The 20,650-nt window shown below is 43.0% G+C and overlaps 1 protein-coding gene across 1 annotated transcript in view; it reads right to left on the reverse strand.

Annotated features, from left to right (window-relative positions):
- Nucleotides 1-20,650, reverse strand: part of LOC136864440 (protein white-like) — a 199,026-nt gene that overhangs the window by 57,175 nt on the left and 121,201 nt on the right. The window contains exon 12 of the mRNA XM_067141438.2: nt 15,804-15,975. Within this exon, the coding sequence (XP_066997539.2) occupies nt 15,804-15,975 (172 nt within the window). The remainder of the gene's footprint in view (nt 1-15,803; nt 15,976-20,650) is intronic.

A 20,650-nucleotide genomic window follows, 5' to 3' on the forward strand; every position in this document is an offset into this window, starting at 1 on the left:
ACAATCATCCAAAGGTCAGTCAGTTCTGATTTCCAAAAGAGAAAAAGCAGATGGGACAACCATGTTAATTTTCAGATCTGTTTTTCAAAGAGAACAGCTAGACTCGAAACCTTCAATAATAATACAACCTCTTTTACATGAGGAGTGTCCTACACAAGGAAAACAGAAATTTACGTATGAACACGAAAAAACATTAAAATTTGAAAGACATATGGGCCACTGTACAATAATACATGTAGAAGAAAAAAAAAGGGGCGGAAGGGATGCGGAATAGGAAGGTGGGGAAAGGGGAGGGACGTGAAAGAAAACGGTACCAATGGCTGCCAACAGGGATTTGGAAAATAGGACCAGCCAGTATCGATGAAATTCCAAAACAGCAAACAGAAGCAGGGGATAGTTCAATTGATTCTATTCATGCGTTTGCTCGGGAAAACAGTTGAATTTGAATGGTTCATATCGCAGCAATCACTTGACGTATCACAAAGTCCAACTTCGGAGTGAGATGGTAATGTAATTCCAAAGTAAGGTACCGCTATCAATAGCTGCAGTTAGCTTATTATCAACATGAACTGTTATTGGTAGCCAGTAACGGCAATTTGAAAATTAAGGAAGTGCAGCATTAAAAGAAAGTTGAAAGAACAACATGGAAATGAAATAAATTAAAGTTTTCGCTCACCCGTCCAGCAGTCGTAGCTTTTCAATGGTACACCAAAGTACATTTTAAAAGAAACATTGCACACAGTCCAGCTGGTAGCAAAATAAAAGCAAGTCCTCCCTCCACACAAATCGTCGTGTTCATCCCAACTCGCTGCTCAAGCCCAGAGCAGGCCAATTTATATTCAAGTAGAAGCGTCCAGAAAGGACGAGAGCATACAGTACCCAATGCGCAGCGAAGCGGTAGGGGAAGGAAAGAGGGAGGGTAAGCCGCACGAGCAGTTGAAGCTGGACGGGCGAAGAGAGCACAGGCAGGTTAGTAGCGGCATATGCAGCGTAGTAAACGTAGAATCCATAAAACAGTAGAAAAATTCGGAGCACGTTATAATCGTTGAATAATGTACGTTCTGAATTAGCTTCTTTGCCACTTAAACCTTTACCTACTATGTCACCTGGGTTCAGCAGCTTGCCTCATCCATTAGCAATGTTGCCCAGAGGTATCTCTAAGTTTTCTGTTAATACCACCAGTGAAGTAATTTCATTCTTAAAGTTTTTAGTTGAGTTTCAGGACCATGCTCTTATTTTTTCTCTTTCTCCATGTCAAATTTTGCAGATAATTTATCCTTATGCAATTGGTTTTCTCTCAGACAAAATAGTAAGAGCCATTGCCGAACAATCATCTATTGAAGACTTCCACGCCCACTTGCTAGCTAACTTCATTCCGGCTAGGGCAAGGTCCTCACTTATTCAGAAGTACTATTATCGTGTACAACGGTTGGATGAAAACTTGGCAGATTTCATCCAAGATATTAAGTTCTATACTAGGGTGTTTGCTCTTCACTTCCCTGAAGATCAGATTGTTCAGGCTATTGTGGAATGTATTTCACCATCTTATATTTCATATTTGTGTTTCGCGGCGTGCCCGCAAACCTTCTCTGAACTTGAAGCATTGGCCGTCTCAGCGGAAGGAGTTAGATACGCCGATTCCTTGCGTGTCGCGAAAGAACGCCCTCCTTCTTTTAGTAATCCTCGTCCTCCACCTCGCCGACCAGTCACACCCCGTAAATGTTATGCTTGTGGGTCGCCTGACCATCTTCGCAATAAGTGTCCATTAATTAAATCTAGTGGAACAAGGAATGGAACGGGGTCATCGCAAGGTTGCTTTAAATGCGGCGCGTTTTCTCATATTGCCAAGAACTGCCCTAATGTTAGCAGTACCCCCTCCTGCTCCACTTCGGGTTTAACTTCCACCAATGGCACTAATAAAAAGTGACTAGTGGCTTCGGCTGAGTCGACTAATCCATCTTCCCGAGGCTCAGCCCCTGGTAAACAGGTCGAAAATTCAGGGAAAACTCAGTCTTCAGATTTATCTTTTGAATGCCCCAAAGAGTGTCTTAGGATTGCGGCGGATTCCCCCGCACCTGTGCCCTTCCTCAAAATTGAGTTAAATAATGAACCTGTAACAGCTCTTTTAGATTCAGGCAGTGTTTGTTCAATTATTTCGGCTCAATGGTATTCGAAATTGAAATCTATTTGTAAACTTCCTGACTATTGCTCATCTCCTGTTCAATATGTTTCGGCTAATTCTTCTCCATTAGAAATTTTAGGCTCCTTATATGTCAAAATTCGTATTTTTAAATTTACTTGGAAAGTTGAATTGTTTGTGGCCAAGCACTTGTCTTGCCCCATTGTATTGGGAGCTGACTTCATTTCTCACACCGGTCTAGTGCTCGACCTTCAGAGTAAGTCGTGCACATTCAAATTTGCCTCTAATTGTAAAATCCCTTTGTTAAAGTGTAGTTCTGTATCATGTTCATCTATTTCGCCTACCCAGGATGAGATGTTGTTAGATCTTAGACATCTACCTGAGGAGCAGGCTGATAGTATTCGTAAGTTGTGTCAGTCGTTTCCAGAGGTGTTCTCTGATACTCTTGGTGTTACTGACCTGATCGAATACAAAATTGAGGTCACGGATTCGATTCCTGTCCGTTTTCCACCATATAGGCTATCTCCACCTAAAATGAAGGCTCTGAAAGAAATCATTGATCAAATGTTGAAGGATGGTATTATTAGGCCCTCTAAGTCGGCGTATTCTTCACCTATTTTTCTAGTCCCGAAACCCCAAGGGGGCTTCAGGCCTGTCATTGATTATAGGGCTCTCAATCGGAAGGTGGTGTTACAATCTGTGCCCCTTCCTGACCTTCATTCTTGTTTTTCATGGTTCCGTAAAGCTAAATTCTTTACCATCTTGGACCTGAATCAGGCCTACAATCAAATTCCCCTAGCCGAAGAGTCTAAACACCTTACAGCGTTTGCCACGGATTGGAATTTGTATGAATACAACCGCGTGCCTTTCGTGCTCCCCACTGGAGCAGCTGTACTCACTAGACTGCTAGATAGGGTCTTCTCCGACATCAAATTTGGGTACTTGTATCACTATCTTGATGATGTCGTATTTTCGGAGACTTTTGAAGAACATCTAGATCATCTGCGAGGAGTTCTCAATCGCCTTCGTAAGGCTGGGTTAACTGTGAAGTTGTCCAATGTTGCCTTCGCTAAGCCCTCCATGTCATTCCTAGGGCGTATTGTGTCGCCCGATGGTGTTGCAGTCGATCATTCTAGAACACAGGCCATCCGTGATTTTAAACCTCCCAAGGACATAAAAGGTATTGCCAGGTTCATTGGTATGGTGAATTTCTTCAGGAAATTTATTCCAAATTTCGCTAATAGAGCGGCGCCCTTGAACTTACTCCGTAGGAAAGGCGTCAAATTCGAGTGGGGGCCTTCGCAACAAGCCGCTTTTGAAGACCTCAAATTAGCTCTCTGTAATGCCCCTGTCCTTGCTATGCCAGATTTCTCGAAGAAATTCATCGTCCAAACCGACGCGTCGTCGTCGGCGGTAGCTGCAGTCCTTCTTCAAGAGACTGAACTAGGGAGGCGACCCATCGCCTATGCATCTAGGACTCTATCGGCTCAAGAAACCAAGTATTCAATCTATGAGCTCGAAGGTTTGGCAGTCTTATTTGCCTTAGAAAAGTTCCGTCTCTATCTGGAACATGTCAAATTCGACCTGGAGACGAATAATCAAGCCTTAAGCTGGGTCCTAGGTAGGCCGCGTCGTACTGGTCGTATAGCCCGGTGGGCCATCCGAATTTCTGCCTTCCAATTTGACGTTAGGCATATCAGAGGTACTGAAAATGTTGTCGCAGACGGACTCAGCCGTATGTTTTCCAACGACGTCCAGACCCATGAACCGGTCGATAGTTCATCACCTCCCGAGTCCATACCATCTGAGGTTAATGCCATCTTAACAGATGCTCCCATGCTCTTTAGGGACCTTGAGAAATATCAACGTGAAGATCCAACGCTGGCTCCGATAATGGAAACCCTTTCTTCTGGGGAACATGTTGTCCCTTATGTACTGACGAATGGTGTTTTATGTTGCCCATCGAGGCATGATAAGATGATGAAAGTTGTAGTTCCAGCTGTTCTTGTACCAATGATCTTCAAGTACTATCATGAGACCCCATTAGGGGGCATTTAGGCATCTTCAAAACCCGTGAAAAGATCCGGGAAATGTTTATCTGGAAGGGTATGGACGGTGAAATTCGTGAACTAGTAAAGGCTTGTAAATCCCGCTTGCTTAGTAAACCCACCATGTCCACCAAGGTAGGCCTTTTGTCTTCTCATCAGGCTTCGCGCCCTATGGAACTCCTGTATATTGATTATGTAGGACCCTTCCCCCAGTCAAAGGGAAATGCCAACAAGTTCATTTTTGTATGTGTAGATGGTTTTACAAGATTTTCATGGTTATTTCCGACTAAGCTGGCTACCGCTCAGTCCACAATTACTTGTCTAAATTCTATCTTTGCTTCTTTTGGTCCGTGTCAATATATTGTGTCTGATAATGCTAAGGCTTTCACATCTAATCTATTTCGTAAATTCTGCTTAGACCTGTCCATCTCTCATGTGACAACTTCTGCTTATTACCCTCAACCATCTCTGGCTGAACGGGTTAATCGTAATCTCAGGCCCGCGCTTATTGCCTATCATCATGAAGATCATTCTATGTGGGACACGTCCCTGCATTGGTTAGCTTTTGCTTTGAACTCGGCTGTTCATGAATCTCATAAGTTTACTCCAGCTTCTTTAATGTTCAAGTTTGTTCCCAACACGCCGCTCTCTAACCTCTGGTCTCTGAGTGACATTCTGCCTGAGACAATAGATCCCGATAACGTTAAAGATCTTTGGAAGAAGGCTAAAGCCAACCTTAAAGTGTCTCATGAAAAGGTTAGGGAAAGATATGATCGTGGACGGAGACCCACCAATTTGAAGGTAGGCGACCAGGTGATGGTCAAGAATTTTGTTCCCGCGAGCAAGCTTGCCCCCAGATGTCATGGGCCGTGTACTATTCTCGATTTCCTTACTCCCGTTACCTTATTGCTAAGCAATCCAGCCACCGAGAGGATATTTAGGGTTCACCTGTCACAGGTGAAACCGGTGTAATTTCTGTGTTAACTTGCTTCATTTAATTTTGAAAGAAATATGAAGGTTATATTTTTGTTTGAGGGGTTTCACTTTTAGGCCTTCTGCCCTTGGAATATGTTTCCTTTGCGTGTAACCATTTATTGTAAACCTTCCCCGACCAGTTAAACTGCCATCCTGTCCTTACCACGGCCATTACCACGCTCCCGTCTCCTGCCTAACAACACACAGTGGCTTTCAAGTGAAATAAATATTTCTACGCCGCTGGCCCCTCAGTTCCACCACAATGAATGTACCCTAAAATCATTCTGGTCAAACAAAATTCTGCCGCCCGAGCTATAATGTTTCAGTGCTCCCACAGCAGCGCGGCGCCGTACCGCTACTGAGGCAGGGTATGGGCCCGCTCTTCTCCAGTGAGGCCAACCAGTGTACGGCGAGCCGGAGTCCTCCTCCCGGCCAAGGCTGATGTGCGGCGCACAACCTGTAACTGACCCGCGACCTGCATGTTCGCCGCGGGCGCGGCGTGCTTCATCTCCACTACTCCTCTCATAGTGCGGGCGAGCGGTATCTCAGGGTACTTGAGGGGTCCGAGCGGCCTCCTCTGGACACAAGCAGCAGCGGCCGGTCTGGCCGTCTAACTTAATCAACCTTGGATATATGTAATCAGCTACATGGGCATTTAATATCAACAATTACTACAGTTTTGAATCCAACTGCAATATCTGGTGGGCTTAGAAAAATTTTTTCCTCAACTTCAAAAACTAAAAGTTTCCGTCTGAATTCAACCTCTACTAGCATAAAGACTTTACATCTAAACTTACTATAAAGAATTCTGAAACTGAATCAAACCAAATTTAGTAAAAAATTTATAAATGCTTCTGCAATTAACTTCTACAGGGTGTTAGGTGTATACGTGCAGATATTTATTGTAGCAATAGAGAACGATGTGACGAACCACTATATATCAAACTTTTAGTAATCCTCGGAAGTTATTTTCGAGAGCAAAGGGGTACGATGTTTTTAGAATAGGTAGTATGCCTTGTTCTTGTGAATGAATAGCTTTCCTTTGATAACAGGCAAGTCACGCGCCATCCCTGCCAAACTGGTTTCTGTTCTGTTTATGTTTATGTTTCAATGCCACGAGATGTTACGTAATATACTTGCCAAACTGGTTTTATGTTTACGAGCAACTGACCTACTGTAACAGCTGAAGGCTACCAGTCTACAACATGTTACGTTACATTATCGCCAGACTGGTTTGTTGTTGTTAGTATTTAGCTTCCGTCTTAGGGGTTTCAGACAACACTAGTTATCGGTTTCGGACCCTGGAGATGTATTGAATTCTCAGCGTTAATACTGGTTCATTTGCTGTTACGTCCTTTAGGGGATAGGGATATCTGTGGTCGTCAGCCCTGTGGTCTAGTGAGTATGGAAATGACCTGAAAACCTGTGTCGGTGCGCGACCTGTACGAGCGTGTGATATAATTATTGGTTGGGATACGCACGCCGGGACGTGAAATGCGGTACGATCCCCGTTGTGCATTGCGTAAAGGTAGAAGGAAGACAGTTCCTTGCGCCAACGAACAAATGCATGGCATAGGATATCCATATGAGTAGAATCAGAATTGAATTATCGAAGCACATCGAACGTTTTGTTTCAAACGAAAAATGGACATATTATACAACTAAGTAAATTAAACGTACCTACATTTCGTGCTTCCTGCCTGGTTGAGTGGCTAAAACGGTTGAGGTGCCAGCCTTTTGACTCCAACTTCGCATGTTCGAACCTGGCCCCGTGCAGTGGTAGTTGAAGGTGCTCAAATACGTCAGCCTCGTGTCGGTATATTTACTGGTACACCGAGCTCGATAGCTGCAGTCGCTTAAGTGCTACCAGTATCCAGTATTCGGGAGATAGTGGGTTCGTACCCCACTGTCGGTACCGGTAGCCCTGAAGATGGTTTTCCGTGGTTTCCCATTTTCACACGAGGCAAATGCTGGGGCTGTACCTTAATTAAGTCCATGGTTGCTTCCTTCCCACTCCTAACCCTTACCTGCCCCGTCATCGCTATAATACCTATCTGTGTCGGTGCGACGTAAAGCAACTTGTCATTCGAGCCAAGACACCACTGTGGTTCAGAATATCCTCTGGTGCTTAAACATACGTTCACGGAGGTCATCCGAAGTGGTTACCTCAGTTCGGTATACTTTGTTTCTCATGTCCCCCCAGGCATAACAATCCACTGGAATAAGGGCTGGCCAATTGATAGTTCCACATCGTCCTGTCTACCGTTGAGGAAATGTCTGCACCATCGTGTAAAATCCACGTGGTTCGGCGTAGTCGAAGCGACACGTCCTCTGAAAGCTCCAGTAACGTACTGTATCTACTGTACAGGAGCAAGATAACATTAACAAAAAGATGTAACCGACCTCCAACTACACCCATCCTGATATTAATTAGAACCGGTGCTGGAAACTGCCTTGTCCTATTGAATGGGGATATTCCACAGCTCATGAGTGGGATATAGTGGGTTCCAACCCCTCTGTCGGCAGCCCTAAAGGTGGTTTACCGTGGTTTTCCATGTTCACACCAGGCAAATGCTGGGGCTGTAACGTCATGAATGCCACGATCGCTTCCTTTCCGATACTAGCCCTTTCCCGTCCCATCGTCACCATAAGGAAAGCTACACCGATCAAATTTATGCAAGTAAGGTGATTGGTACCGGTCTGAGTGTCTGAGACCGTTGAGGTCCTTATCTTCCGACCTCCAACTTGGCAGGTTCAATCTTGGCTCAGTCTGATGATATTTGATGGGGCACACATACGTCAGTCTCGTGTAGTAGAAATACTGGCACGTAAATGAACTTCTGCGATATGAAATTTCGTCACCTCAGCGTCTCAGAAAACGGTATAAATAGTACGTGGGACGTAAAGCAAAATAACGCTAATAAAAAGACGATTGGTCAAAGAGACAGACTTCCCACTGCATCCATCCAGATATTAATTGAGAGCCGGTGCTAGAGGTTGCCTTGGTATACTAAATATTAAACACTCCTTCTATAAAAATTGCCTCATGTGTCACTAATACACTTGACAGAAATTCTGGATTGAGTGCTTGATCAATTAACCAGCGGCAGAAGTCCACTCTTAAATCATCACCGAGCTTGATAATAGCAGTCGTTTAAGTTCGAACAGTATCCAATATTCGGGATGTACTGGCTTCGAATCCCTCTGTCGGCAGCTTTAAAGATGATTTTCCGTGGTTTTTCATGTTCACACCAGGCAAATGCTAGGGATGTACCTTAATTAAGACCACGGTTGCTTCCTTCCCGATCCTAGTCCTTAGTTATATCTGTCGCCGTAAAACCTATCTGTGACGGTGCGACGCACCGATACAGATAGGTCTTATAGGACGATGGGATAGCAAAGGCCTAGGAGTTGGAAGGAGGCTGCCGTGGCCTTAATTAAGGTACAGCCCTAGCATTTGCCTGGTGTGAAAATGGGAAACCACGGAAAACCATCTTCTGGGCTGCCGACAGTGGGATTCGAACCCATTATCTCCGGGGTGAAAGCTCTCAGCCATGCGTCTCTAACCGCACGGCCAATTCGCCCGGTAATAATAATAATAATAATAATAATAATAATAATAATAATAATAATAATAATAATAATAATAATTTTTGCTGCCGGGCAGAGTGGCTCAGACGGTTGAGGCGCTGGCCTTCTGACCCCAACTTGGCAGGCTCGATCTTGGCTCAGTCCGATGGTATTCGAAGATGCTCAAATAAGTCAGCCTCGTGTCGGTAGATTTACTGGCGCGTAAAAAGAACTCGTGCGATTCTAAATTACAGCACCTCAGCGCCTCCAGAAACAGTAAGAGTAGTTAGTGGGACGTAAAGCAAATAACATTACCGGTATTATTATTATCAGGTCATTAGGAGCTGAAAGGCAGGGAAGAAAATAGTAAAATATGCGTGGTGTAGGAGGAAACAAAATGAAATGTACTTCACCCGTGCCTACATCGCTCGCAGTAGTTTACTACAGGATAGTATGCGTAAGACCAGAACCAGGTCTCTTTGCGATGAGTCAGGTGTATCTTCATTTTGTGGTTAGCACTAGAGGACAAAGTGTGACAAACAGGTTTTGTGTATAAACATCAAACAGACACACACACGCAATGTACCCAAACCAGTACAGTGTAGAATGAAGAACTGCCATGCTGTGTTCAAGGTCAATATCTAGCGTTTTAACAAGCACGTCTTCCGTGTGTTGTGTTCAGCTTGCGCCACGTACAAGGCAATCGCGAACTGAAACTCTAGATTTATAATTTTTGTTACCGGTACTTCAATTTTTCTGCTCGGATTTATGAGAATATCGAACTATCGAGACTCAAAAGACTACATCGATTGAGAACTGAACTCCCAACTCAATACGCTGCAGAAATGGTGTAACATCTGACATACCAATGTGAAACACGTAGCAATTGTTCAAGTGACCTCCCTGGACTACTCTGCAGGCTTCACTTCTCCGTACTCGGCGAGTTGGCCATGCGGTTAGGAGCGCACAGCTGTGAGCTCGCATCCGGGAGATTGGGGCTTCGAACCCCAATGTCGGCAGCCCTGAAGATGGTTTTCCGTGGTTCCCAAGTTCACACCAGGCATTGCGAGGGTTGAACCTTAATTAAGGCTACGACCACTTTCTTACCATTCCTAGGCCTTTCTTGTCCGATTGTCGCCATAAGACCTCTCTGTGTTGGTGCGACGTAAAGCAACTAACAAAAGAAAATCACTTCTCCGAATCCAGTCTTCCGTAATATCCATTGGAGATCTGGCGGGCCAATTGATGGGTCCATGTCGTCCTATACGCCATAGACCAAAGGACTGATCCAAATGATCACGCAGTAAGCGGCTTATATCAGGTGGTGGACCATCGTGTAAAAACCACATGTTTCGGCGAAGTCGAAACGGAGCGTCCTCTGAAAGCTCTAATAACGTACCTATGAGGAACTCCAGGTAAGATAACCCTATGAACTGTGCAGGTAAGATGATGATAATAATGTCATTGGCTTTACGTCCCACTAACTACTTTTCACGGTTTTCGGAGACGCGGATTTGCAGGAATTTAGTACCATAGGAGTTCTTCACGTACCAGTAAATCTACTGACACAAGGCTGACGTATTTGAGCACCTTGTCAAGACTGGACTCAGAAGGCCAGTGCCTCAACCGTCTGAGCCACTCAGCCCGGCAAGATGATTGGTGCAGCACTGCGTAAAGTGCTGACCTTCTGAACCCAACTTGGGAGGCTTGGTCTTGGCTCAGTCCGGTGGTATTTGAAGGTGCTCAAATACGTCAGTCTCGTGTCTGTAGATTTATTTGCATTAAAAAAATACTGCGATAAAATTCTGGCATTTCAGCGTCTCCGAAAACCGTGTAAATTAGTTAGTGGAACGTAAAGTTATTATTATTATTATTATTATTATTATTATTATTATTATTATTAGTAGTAGTAGTAGTAGTAGTAGTAGTAGTAGTATTTTTACGGAAGTTCTAATTAAACGGGTCCATTACAGTCATCATTTAACCTATCGGTACTTACTGTTCAGTAATGAGCCTTCCGTCCGCCTCTGTGGTGCAGTGGCTAGTGTGATTAGCTGCCACCCCCGAAGCTCGGGTTCGATTTCCAGCTCTGACAAGAAATTTGAAAAGTGGTACGAGGGCTGGAACAGGGTCCACTTAGCCTCGGGAAGTCAAATGAGTAGAGGTGGTCCGATTCCCACCTCAGCCATCCTGAAAGTTGTTTCCCGTAGTTCCCCCCTTCTCCAGGCAAATGCCGGGATGGTACCTAACTTAAGGCCACGGCCGCTTCCTTCCTTCTTCCTTGTCTATCCTTTCCAATCTTCCCATACCCCCGCAAGGCCCCTGTTCAGCATAGCAGGTGAGGCCGCCTGGGTGAGGTACTGGTCATTCTCCCCAGTTGTATCCCCGATCCAATGTCTCACGCTCCAGGACACTACCCTTGAGGCGGTAGAGGTGGGATCCCTTGCTGAGTCCCATGAAAAACCAACCCTGGAGGGTAAACAGATTAGGAAAAAGAAGAATAAGCCTTCTATTAGAAATGCCCGGCGGCAATTCCACAGTAGGTCTTTTTCCTTCGAGCAATGTTCACGATGGATGCAACTACGGTTTTTGAAATTTGTCTCATTAATAACAATTTCACTGAATACTTATAGCGTTTTCTTTCAGTGTCCACCGTCCTTTCAATGACCTAATAAGTTTATGAATAACCATAGACAACCCGCATTGTCTATTGTCAGAAATTCATCGTAGACTGTCGCAATAACAGCAGAGAAATATTGCGCCCATATTTCATTTACTTATTAACCATTTCCTTTCATTTTGTCAGCTTGGATCACTGAGCAATGCCATTGACGTCTTAAAAATCGCACACAAATACACAACACTTGATTCGCACGTATGTGCTTGTACGGATCTTTGACGTCACTGTAAGGATTCTGTGTACTTTTCGCACAGAGTACCCTACACCGGTTTTCGAGTACAGCAAATGACCTGGCACGTGAGTCATCCTCTTCTACTTGCCAAGCCTTCAGGGGAAGTGCACAACAACATGTGTTGGCCTGCGATAAGAAACAGGTTCAACAAGCCCTATACTCGGCTACTGTACTTCCGCTACGCGTGGACAGAATGACATCACCGGCGTATCCTGCTACGGCCGTTCAAAACACATTAGGTCCTGAAATATTTGGCTCAGTTATGGGCAAACTAATAGGACAAGGTAAAAAGTACATAGCATATATTATGAGATGTATTTTTCTTAGCCGACTAGCTTAATATCTGCACGTATACACCTAACACCCTGTATATCAACATCATAACTTGGACCTTATTTTGAAACAAAAGTTTATGTTCTTCTGTGTTACCCCTTGGAGAGACTTTTGGGGGGAGGGGAGGTCTGTACCGGGTGGTACACCTCCACGCCGCTAATTCAAACTTTGCGCCAGTTGAAACTCCTCTACTGGAGGAAGTCTGAACTTTATCAACTGTGTTAATTTTCAAGTTTCTCAGAAGATGTCACTACTTGGAAATTTTGAAGTTTCTGAACTGGGTCGTTTTCGATGTATTTTTCTTTTGCCTGTAGTAAGAAGTGTGGATATTCTCTTCCAGATGGCACTACTGAAGAACTACAATTGTGCACCCTAGTGCGAAGTGAAAGAACTATGTTTTTGGAGAAATTTTGAATTCATAAGTTTGTTCTTTGTTAAATTTCGTTCAGTTATTGTTTAAGTTGGCAATATTAACCCTTTCTTTCTGCCAGTTTTGAAACTGGCCAATCATAATTTTCTGTAATTAATTTTCCACCAATAAGGTGTTTCCTCCTCATCTAGTGTAGGGGTTTTCGTCGTTAACCAATAAAATTTTTGTGGGAGGGTGTTCTCATTCCTGAAACGCCTCGAACCTTCCACGAGGGTATATAAACTGCTGATTTTCGGGTCTCCGCGCCACTTCAGTAACATCTATCAGTGTGTAAAGTACGTAGCAGGGGGCGGGAAGCGCCTCTTTCTTCGGGCAGCAGTTCAGCCACCAGGTAATGGCCGTTTAATAACTTCTTTTCTTGCTAGCTCAGCAGTTTAACTCTCGGGGCAGGTCCGAAGCCTTTCTACCATGTAACTTTTCCCCTAAAATGTAAAGACACTTCGTATCAATTCTATCTTTTGAACTACATATTGGGATAGAGAGTGCTTAACCCTCTCGAGCTCCCACTCATATTGCGTTGAGGTGAACTTATTTTCTCAACTGTTTCTTCCTTAATGTAATGTAAATTGTCTTCTTCTATAAGTCACCTCTGTAGTATGGGATTAGCCCTTGCAGTAACGGCCTAGTGCCAAGTAGGTTTTATATAAAGTGTATTAGGAGGGCAAGAACGCCTCCTCTCAAGTTGATTTTTTTAGAAGCCATGTAATTGACCTGTTTCTTTACTTAATAGGCCTCAGTAGGTTGGGTATTTTCACCCCTGTTTTCATGTCCTTCGAGGACAACTTGAAAGTGGAGTTTGGTGTGGCCTTTGACAGGCTTAAATTTTGAGAGCGAGTTGCTCTTTCTTGAAAATTGAGTTGCTGTATGCCTCGAGGAGGCTTTACTGTGTAAATAGGAGCAAGTGCTCCTAGGAATGATCGGGGTTTTCTGCCCATTTGTTGAACCTTGGATATAAGTAAAGTTGGGCTCATTGCTCAAGAATTATGTGTCTGGCTCTCGGAGCCCAAATCCTGTAACACTGTCATTGTACATTCACGTTTTTTTACTTTGCTACTCTGTACCTGCCATTCTTGTTATTTCTTGATTTTGCAAAGAAAATATAACCTTGTCAAATTTTATCTTAACTTTAATTTCGTATTTTGAGACCTGTTCACCCCCGCACCTTCTTTCACCTCTGCTAATCCACCAAACCACGGTAACAATTTTTATTATTAATATTATTATTATTATTATACCGGGAGGTACACCTCTACGTCGCACATTTAAATGTTGCGGCTAATAGAACTCCTCTACTGGAGAAACACTGAACTTGGAACTAAACCTACTTAAACTTTTACTCAGATGTCATTACCTCTCTTTTTTGATGGTGAAGTTTCCAGTACTGTGTGTATTTCAACTTGTTTTTGTTTTCAGTTCATCAAGAAATTTGGACATTCTCTCATAGAGGTCACTACAAAAAACTATGATCATGCACCCTGGTGCGAAGTGAAGGAACTTTATTTGAAGAAATTTTGTATTCATAAGTTTGTTCTTTACTAAATTATGTTCATTCATTTTTGGGTTGGCAGTATTGACATTTTTTTCCCGCCAGTTTTGAATTCAGCCAATCCCTAATTTCTGTAATTAATTTTCGGCCAATCACCGACTTCTTCTTCGATTTGGTGTGTAACTTTATGGTAGCCAATAAAAGTGAGAGGGTGTGGTTTGGTTATTCATGAAAGGTCTCGAACGTTCCCCGAGGGTTTATAAACTGCGGATTTTCACGTCTCTTGGCCATTTGATCTACATAGAACTAAGTGTGTGTGTGAAGCAGGAGGCGGGAGGTGCCTCTTTCATCAGGCAATAGTTCTTCAGCAAGGTAATGGCCGTTTAACATCTTTATTTCTTGCTAGCTCAGCAGTTTAACCCGCGGGAAAGGTCCGAAACTTTTACCATGTAAACTACTTCTCTAAAAATGTAATTTTCTGTCGACTTATGTAAAAACTTCATAAAATCTGCAACTGTAATTCGGGGATAGAGAGTGATTTACCCTCTCGAGCTCCCCTTCATATTGGTTTGAGGTGACTACGTTTTGTTACTGGTTTTCTTCCTTTCTGTATTGTCTTAAATTATTCTTATACGAGTCACCTCCATAGTTTGGAAATAGCCCCTGTTTCATCGGCCTAGTGCCTTTTAGGTTTTAAGAATGCAAGTACACGCCTCCATTTCGGGCCATTTACTTAACCTGCTCTTTTCTGCTAAGGCCCAGTAGGTTGGGTACGAGATACCCCGGTTCATTTGTGTAAGCTGTGCCTTGACGGCAAGTAATTGTAAAGTCTGATATTGCCTTGAATAGGCTTGAAAAACTGAGAGCGTGCCAGCTCTTTTCTAATGTTGTTGTTTTTTTTTGTTTTTTTTTGCTAGGGGCTTTACGTCGCACCGACACAGATAGGTCTCATGGCGACGATGGGTTGGGAAAGGCCTAGGAGTTGGAAGGAAGCGGCCGTGGCCTTAATTAAGGTACAGCCCCAGCATTTGCCTGGTGTGAAAATGGGAAACCACGGAAAACCATCTTCAGGGCTGCCGATAGTGGGATTCGAACCTACTATCTCCCGGATGCAAGCTCACAGCCGCGCGCCTCTACGCGCACGGCCAACTCGCCCGGTTTCTAATGTTGTAAGAAGGCCTCTGGGAGGCTTGACATTGTAAAGTGCGAGCAAGTGCTCCATGTTATTAGAGGATTTCTTCCCTTGAACAAATTTGTGCGTTGAGCTAGGAGCTCGAAATTGTAAAACTAGGGGCTTGTAGCCCAAGAGAGTTAAAATTCTTGGATCCTTCTAAGTTTTGTTTTTAGATTGCTGTGTCTTTGTAATTTCTCTAAAGTGAAAAGCTATCAAATTTCTATTGTTTTCTGGAAAATATAATCTTTGTTAAAATTTTAAATTAACTTTGACTCTGTAATTAGACCTATTCATCCCGGCACCTTCTTTCACCTCTGCTGTTCCACAGATATCCCGGAACAATTATTATTATTATTATTATTATTATTATTATTATTATTATTATTATTATTATTATTATTACCTCCATCGAGCATATGTTTAAATACATCAAGTACTAGCTTTTGTCCTTTACCTAGTTGTTCTTTGATTGCATTTTTTAAATAAAATATTTGGTAAAGGGTAAAGTGTAAATTTTGAACATGGCCATGAGGTCGCTAACACGCACCCCACCTACTGCACTGCTATGCTATGTTTCTATTCACTGAACCTGTTGTTGTATTATCTGTTCTGGAATTTCACGCTTGAGACGTGTGCGTTCTAGTGGCAATTGAGCGTGTTATAATTGTCTTAAGATATTGTCCTCGTTCATAGAATCAACATGTAATAATTAATAAATGTATAAAATATGAGTACCTCACTGAAGTTGAGTGTCTCGAGGACCACATGACCGTTTCTTGGGCACGTGCTGTTGGAGCGTGTGCAGGCTACCGAGTCCACACCAGTCCACTGGTTAATAAGCAGTGCTTCATTTGCATAGCGAAACCATGACAGGTAACTGAGCCATTTGAAGTAAACTGGAACTGACCTAGAACATAGTCCAAATTGCATTATCACATATATTCGTTAAAGTAACCTCGAATGTAAACAAAGAATCAGTGATAATAACAAATACCAAGGTATGGTTAATGCTGATGAACAAATAAAATCCAGTAACAGTTAGGTCACGTGAGTTTGTGAAGGAAGGGCCCTGTTGAGGCGAATATGGGCAAGGAAGTGTGGTAGATTCGTGTAACAAGGATTCATCAAGTTTCAGAAGAATTTCGGCCGGCTGAGGAGAAGTAGGGAAGGGAAAGCATAGTAGAAAACGGAATTAGCCACGGAAGCACGTGCAACTCACAATTATACAGGCTGAAATGTAACTGAAACACCAAATTAACGCAAATAATAGATCTTGAGGACAGGACCACAATGTTGCAAGTTTCAGGTCTGTAGGTTGAACCGTTACGCTATAATATTACAGTAAAATCAATTGTGTTAAGTATTATTGGCTCGAAGGAATAAGTGTCAGAATAAATGCTTATTTTTTATTTGTTCTGTATTTCGATGCATTTAGCAGACAAAAAATGTATGAATTGAATGCAGCAAAGAATATGTGGCAACGGAGCCACGATGAAATGAACGCTGGAGAAGGTCGGCAGCCTCGTTGGGAAGGGACGAACGACCTGCGACGTAATGTTTACAACCCGTACATGACCTGTGTGTAGCTACTGAATACATACCGCTTAATCATAGCACTGTTTGCATCCAGGGAATATTTGGACATGATTTTAATTTTCTTCGAAGTAGGACAGAATGCTCGTGCAACTGGGGAGATGTTTGCTGAGTGATTTCCATGAAGAAAAACCTCATATCGGCGTACGATCATTCACCATTGATCTGCATACCTGAGTATTTGCTCGCATCTGTCCTCTTGAATTCTAACTTAATCTTCACAATTATGATTATTCTCACTCCAAAAATTCCATTCGAGTATATTCGTCTCCTAATGTCATAACATGCCATTTTCTACTAACAGTTCGGAACATATCGCTTAGTCGAGTGGCTCGTCTCCTTACCCTAAATTTTCCTAGCCCAATGTTTGAAACATTTTCGTAAAAGTAAATCCGTATCCGCGTCCCGACCTGGTGCAGCCCTTTTCAGGCACGAGCTACATGTACATACCAGCCCTCCTGGCAATCTTAAAATATTTACAGAAGTGTATAGGAGATGTACGTAGGACAGAAAGGACAGACGAATGGCTGCGAATGACGTCCACGTTACCCGACGATCGCTCAGGCAGAATGTTCTAACCTCTCACATCTCTTTTAGTTCTAATAGAAAGTGGAAATAAACTGGTGTGTGGAGAACCACGCTTGCCCTCGTTTTATCAGAACTTCATTTCGTCCCTTCCGGTGAGAGGTTGTCTGTAGTAGTATGTAATCAGACTTATTATGTCCCTCGTAGGGAGAGGTTGTCTTGTAGCAGCCATACAGAATAGCAGACATTGGAAAAGTCATGCCCACGCGTGAGGCTGATTGGCCAAGACGTGATTTCGCGCAGAGTACCCCGGCAGGCGTACTCTCCAAATCGTGGCAGTGGTGGGAGTGTTCGATTGGACCGTCCTACGAACATGTTGGGAAGAGTGACGAGATTCTTGCCCTCTGCAGCATGTTCAGTGTGTGCTTGTTGTACTCTAGTTGCTGTAGTGGTGTTGTTGTGTAGTTAGGTTTTAACTTTACTTTATTATCACTTGTAAGCCAGTAGTAAGCTCAACCTATAGTATTGTAAGCCGTAATGTTAAATACTGGATATACCTAAGAATGTTAAACTAGTAATATTTCCTGTAATATTTTCTTTCCATGGAATTGTTTGGTGCACTTCAGTTGTTGTACTTATGTTTTGTTGTTGTTGTTGTTGTTGTTGGGTAATTATGTTTTAACTTTACCTTATTAGGCTATTACACTACTCTAAGTGACCATTGCCACTCTGATATTTCCCAATGCAATGTATTTGTTAATAATAATAAAATTATCAGACAGAGGTAATACACCGCACATGGCCTTCTTTGAATGGGTCCATCGTCAAGTCAAAGACTTCGCGAATCATGGTTTGTTCACAGACGAGGCCTCGTTTACGAGGAGTGGCAATTTCAATTTTCACAACACGTATGTTTGGTCGGAGAATAATCCCTTGCTATGAGACTTTCCCACCACCAGATTCTGTCTTTCATTAATGTTTTGACAGGGATGGTGGGAGGCATTATCATTAAACCTGTGGTATTGCCTCATGTACTGACTGACGTATCCTATGTAGGCTACGGTTACAGCAAATGGTGGACATTTTAAACACCTGCTGTAACAATATGCACCATTTCCCATGATCAATTTAGCAGTGTATGTCACTCTCTAAAAGGTACGTCAACACTTTGCGGTTGTGTTCTAATTTGTCTGCTAAAAAGGTAGGCCCTATAGGCCTTAATACGCTTAGAATTTTATGTGGCAATATTTCTTTTATGATGATAAGTCACGGGAGTTCCATTTGTATGTGGAATCCGACGCGTAGGACGTGACATTTCCCTACGTAAATCCCAGATGCATTGGCCACGAATCAAACCTGGACCGCCTTGGCGAGAAGCGAGCAGCAATGCCACTGGGATTGTTACTACTGCACGCAGTTTTATTCCGACTTCCATGTGGTGTTAGGGTTTATAGGAAATTTTGCAGCGTTTTACAACTGGTTGCCCTTTTTGAAGCCAAGTATTAGAGGTGCTGTGTGCTGAGTATAAGTGTTGAAGACGACAGAAACACTCAGTCCTCGAGCCATAGGAATGTCCTTGTTAATGCAATTATCCCTGGCCCGTAGGGAAGTCGAACCCGATGCCTCAAGGACGGAAATATAGTATGTTAGGCATTCAGTTATGCAACAGGGCAGTTTTGTTTTCATTTGATATTACTCATTAACAAGCTGGATTGACGTCAGAAAAGTTGGATGGCGCAGCCACGCGGTAGAATTTTGAAGCTGTAACATAGTGACTGGTGAGGTTTATTTACATGGTGAAGCATTGACGTCGTGATGGAAACAGAAAGGAAATTGTCAAATTCGAGAAGGTACTGCTCTGTATACGGTTGCAAATCGTATAAAACGGGTGCTAAATCTCTTCACTACTTTCCTGTTACAAAAAGTTCAGAGAGAAAGATGGGCTTCCGCGCTCTCAATTGGAAAACGTGTTACGCGTTACATGACAGTGTGCAGTCTGCATTTTCGTGAAGACTTCTTTCCACAGCGTATTATTGTCGGTTCTAAGTTCTAACTTTTGTGCTGATGGTAAAAATGGAAGGAGAACATTAAGAATATGCGGGCTATTCCAACACAAGCCTGTATAAAGCCTAGGATTTATTTGCTTTGCAACATTTACCTAGTAGAATTATTATTTTATTTCTTCCTCAAGATATCAGGGAGGGGATTACAAACCAGGTAACTCCCCCACTCCTGGCTAAGGCTTTGGCATGGACCAAATCAACAAGAAATTACTCCATAACCTCTAATAGTGAAATTTTACAGTAGGTAGCTTACCTGTTAAGGTGAATTAGCGTGGCTACGGTGTGTTTACATTTCTCTGACAAACCCGGTTTACATGTACAGTTGCACTTCACATTATCACCACTTTGCTCAAGACAACATTAACTTCGTGGGGTTTTGAATCGATGTGGGATGATTGTAAACTCAACGCTACAACACCAATTACATCTTCTGTTTCAAACCTTTTTCCTACACATATCAAGTGATTACGCTTGAATATTTCTTCCCTTTCCACTAATGGACGCATGAAATCACCGACAACTCTCAACACACTCTCAACTCTCTGCACACCCGATTACTGTCTTGTTTACTTATCGTCACTATCTCGCCGCCATATTGGAAACAGCTGACCGTAAGCTCCTCCCCCGTTTCGGACGTCAATAACCCAAGGAGGATGGTGCAGTTGTCAGCGATACGCTATACCGGCGAGTTTGCTGCAATCAGATGGTGAGCGGTTTGACTCCCTCTACCAGTCGCCTTGAAGATAGTGTTCCGTAGTTCCCATTTTCACCTTAAGGGTGCAGGTAAGGGACAGGAATCATCATCATTGGAATAGGCCAAATTACGCTTAATGTAATAATGTTGAGTAGTAACGGAACGTTCATTACGTTTGTTATGTTTAAAGCGTGAAGTCACGCCCTGTGCTGCCACAAAACTCGGTCAATGCACTAGAGCTAGTCGTTCCTCTGTAAAGAGGATATGTATGTTGTTATTGTTCTTGTTGACAACGGACGCTAGACCTTGAACCCATTATTTCTAGAGTCGTAAGATAGCGCGCCCTTTTTAATACTCTGTATGACCCGCAGGAATAAAAAACTCTCGATCTGTCTTCTCCCTCTTGCCTTTGACACGTGCAGAGCTGCTACGATGTTCGGGATCCGTCGTGAAGTCGGAGGACTTCGAGCGAACCTTTTTCAGGAGCATTTAAGTAAGCCCTTGTAGCACATTTAAAACCCAAAATTAACTCGGGGATAATGCAGGATAAATTTATATTTTCATCACGAATTCTGGCAGAGGTCATGAAGACGACCCGTGATCTTTTCAGAGGAATGCTTCGGTCGCCAGGAGACAAAGTTAAGTGCGAGTGACGTCACGAACATTACTATCAAAATAAAGTAATTAAAGTCATTTAAAAATTGGAA

The sequence above is a fragment of the Anabrus simplex genome, chromosome 2 (assembly GCF_040414725.1).
Source record: "Anabrus simplex isolate iqAnaSimp1 chromosome 2, ASM4041472v1, whole genome shotgun sequence".
In the NCBI taxonomy this organism is placed as follows: Eukaryota; Metazoa; Arthropoda; class Insecta; order Orthoptera; family Tettigoniidae; genus Anabrus; species Anabrus simplex.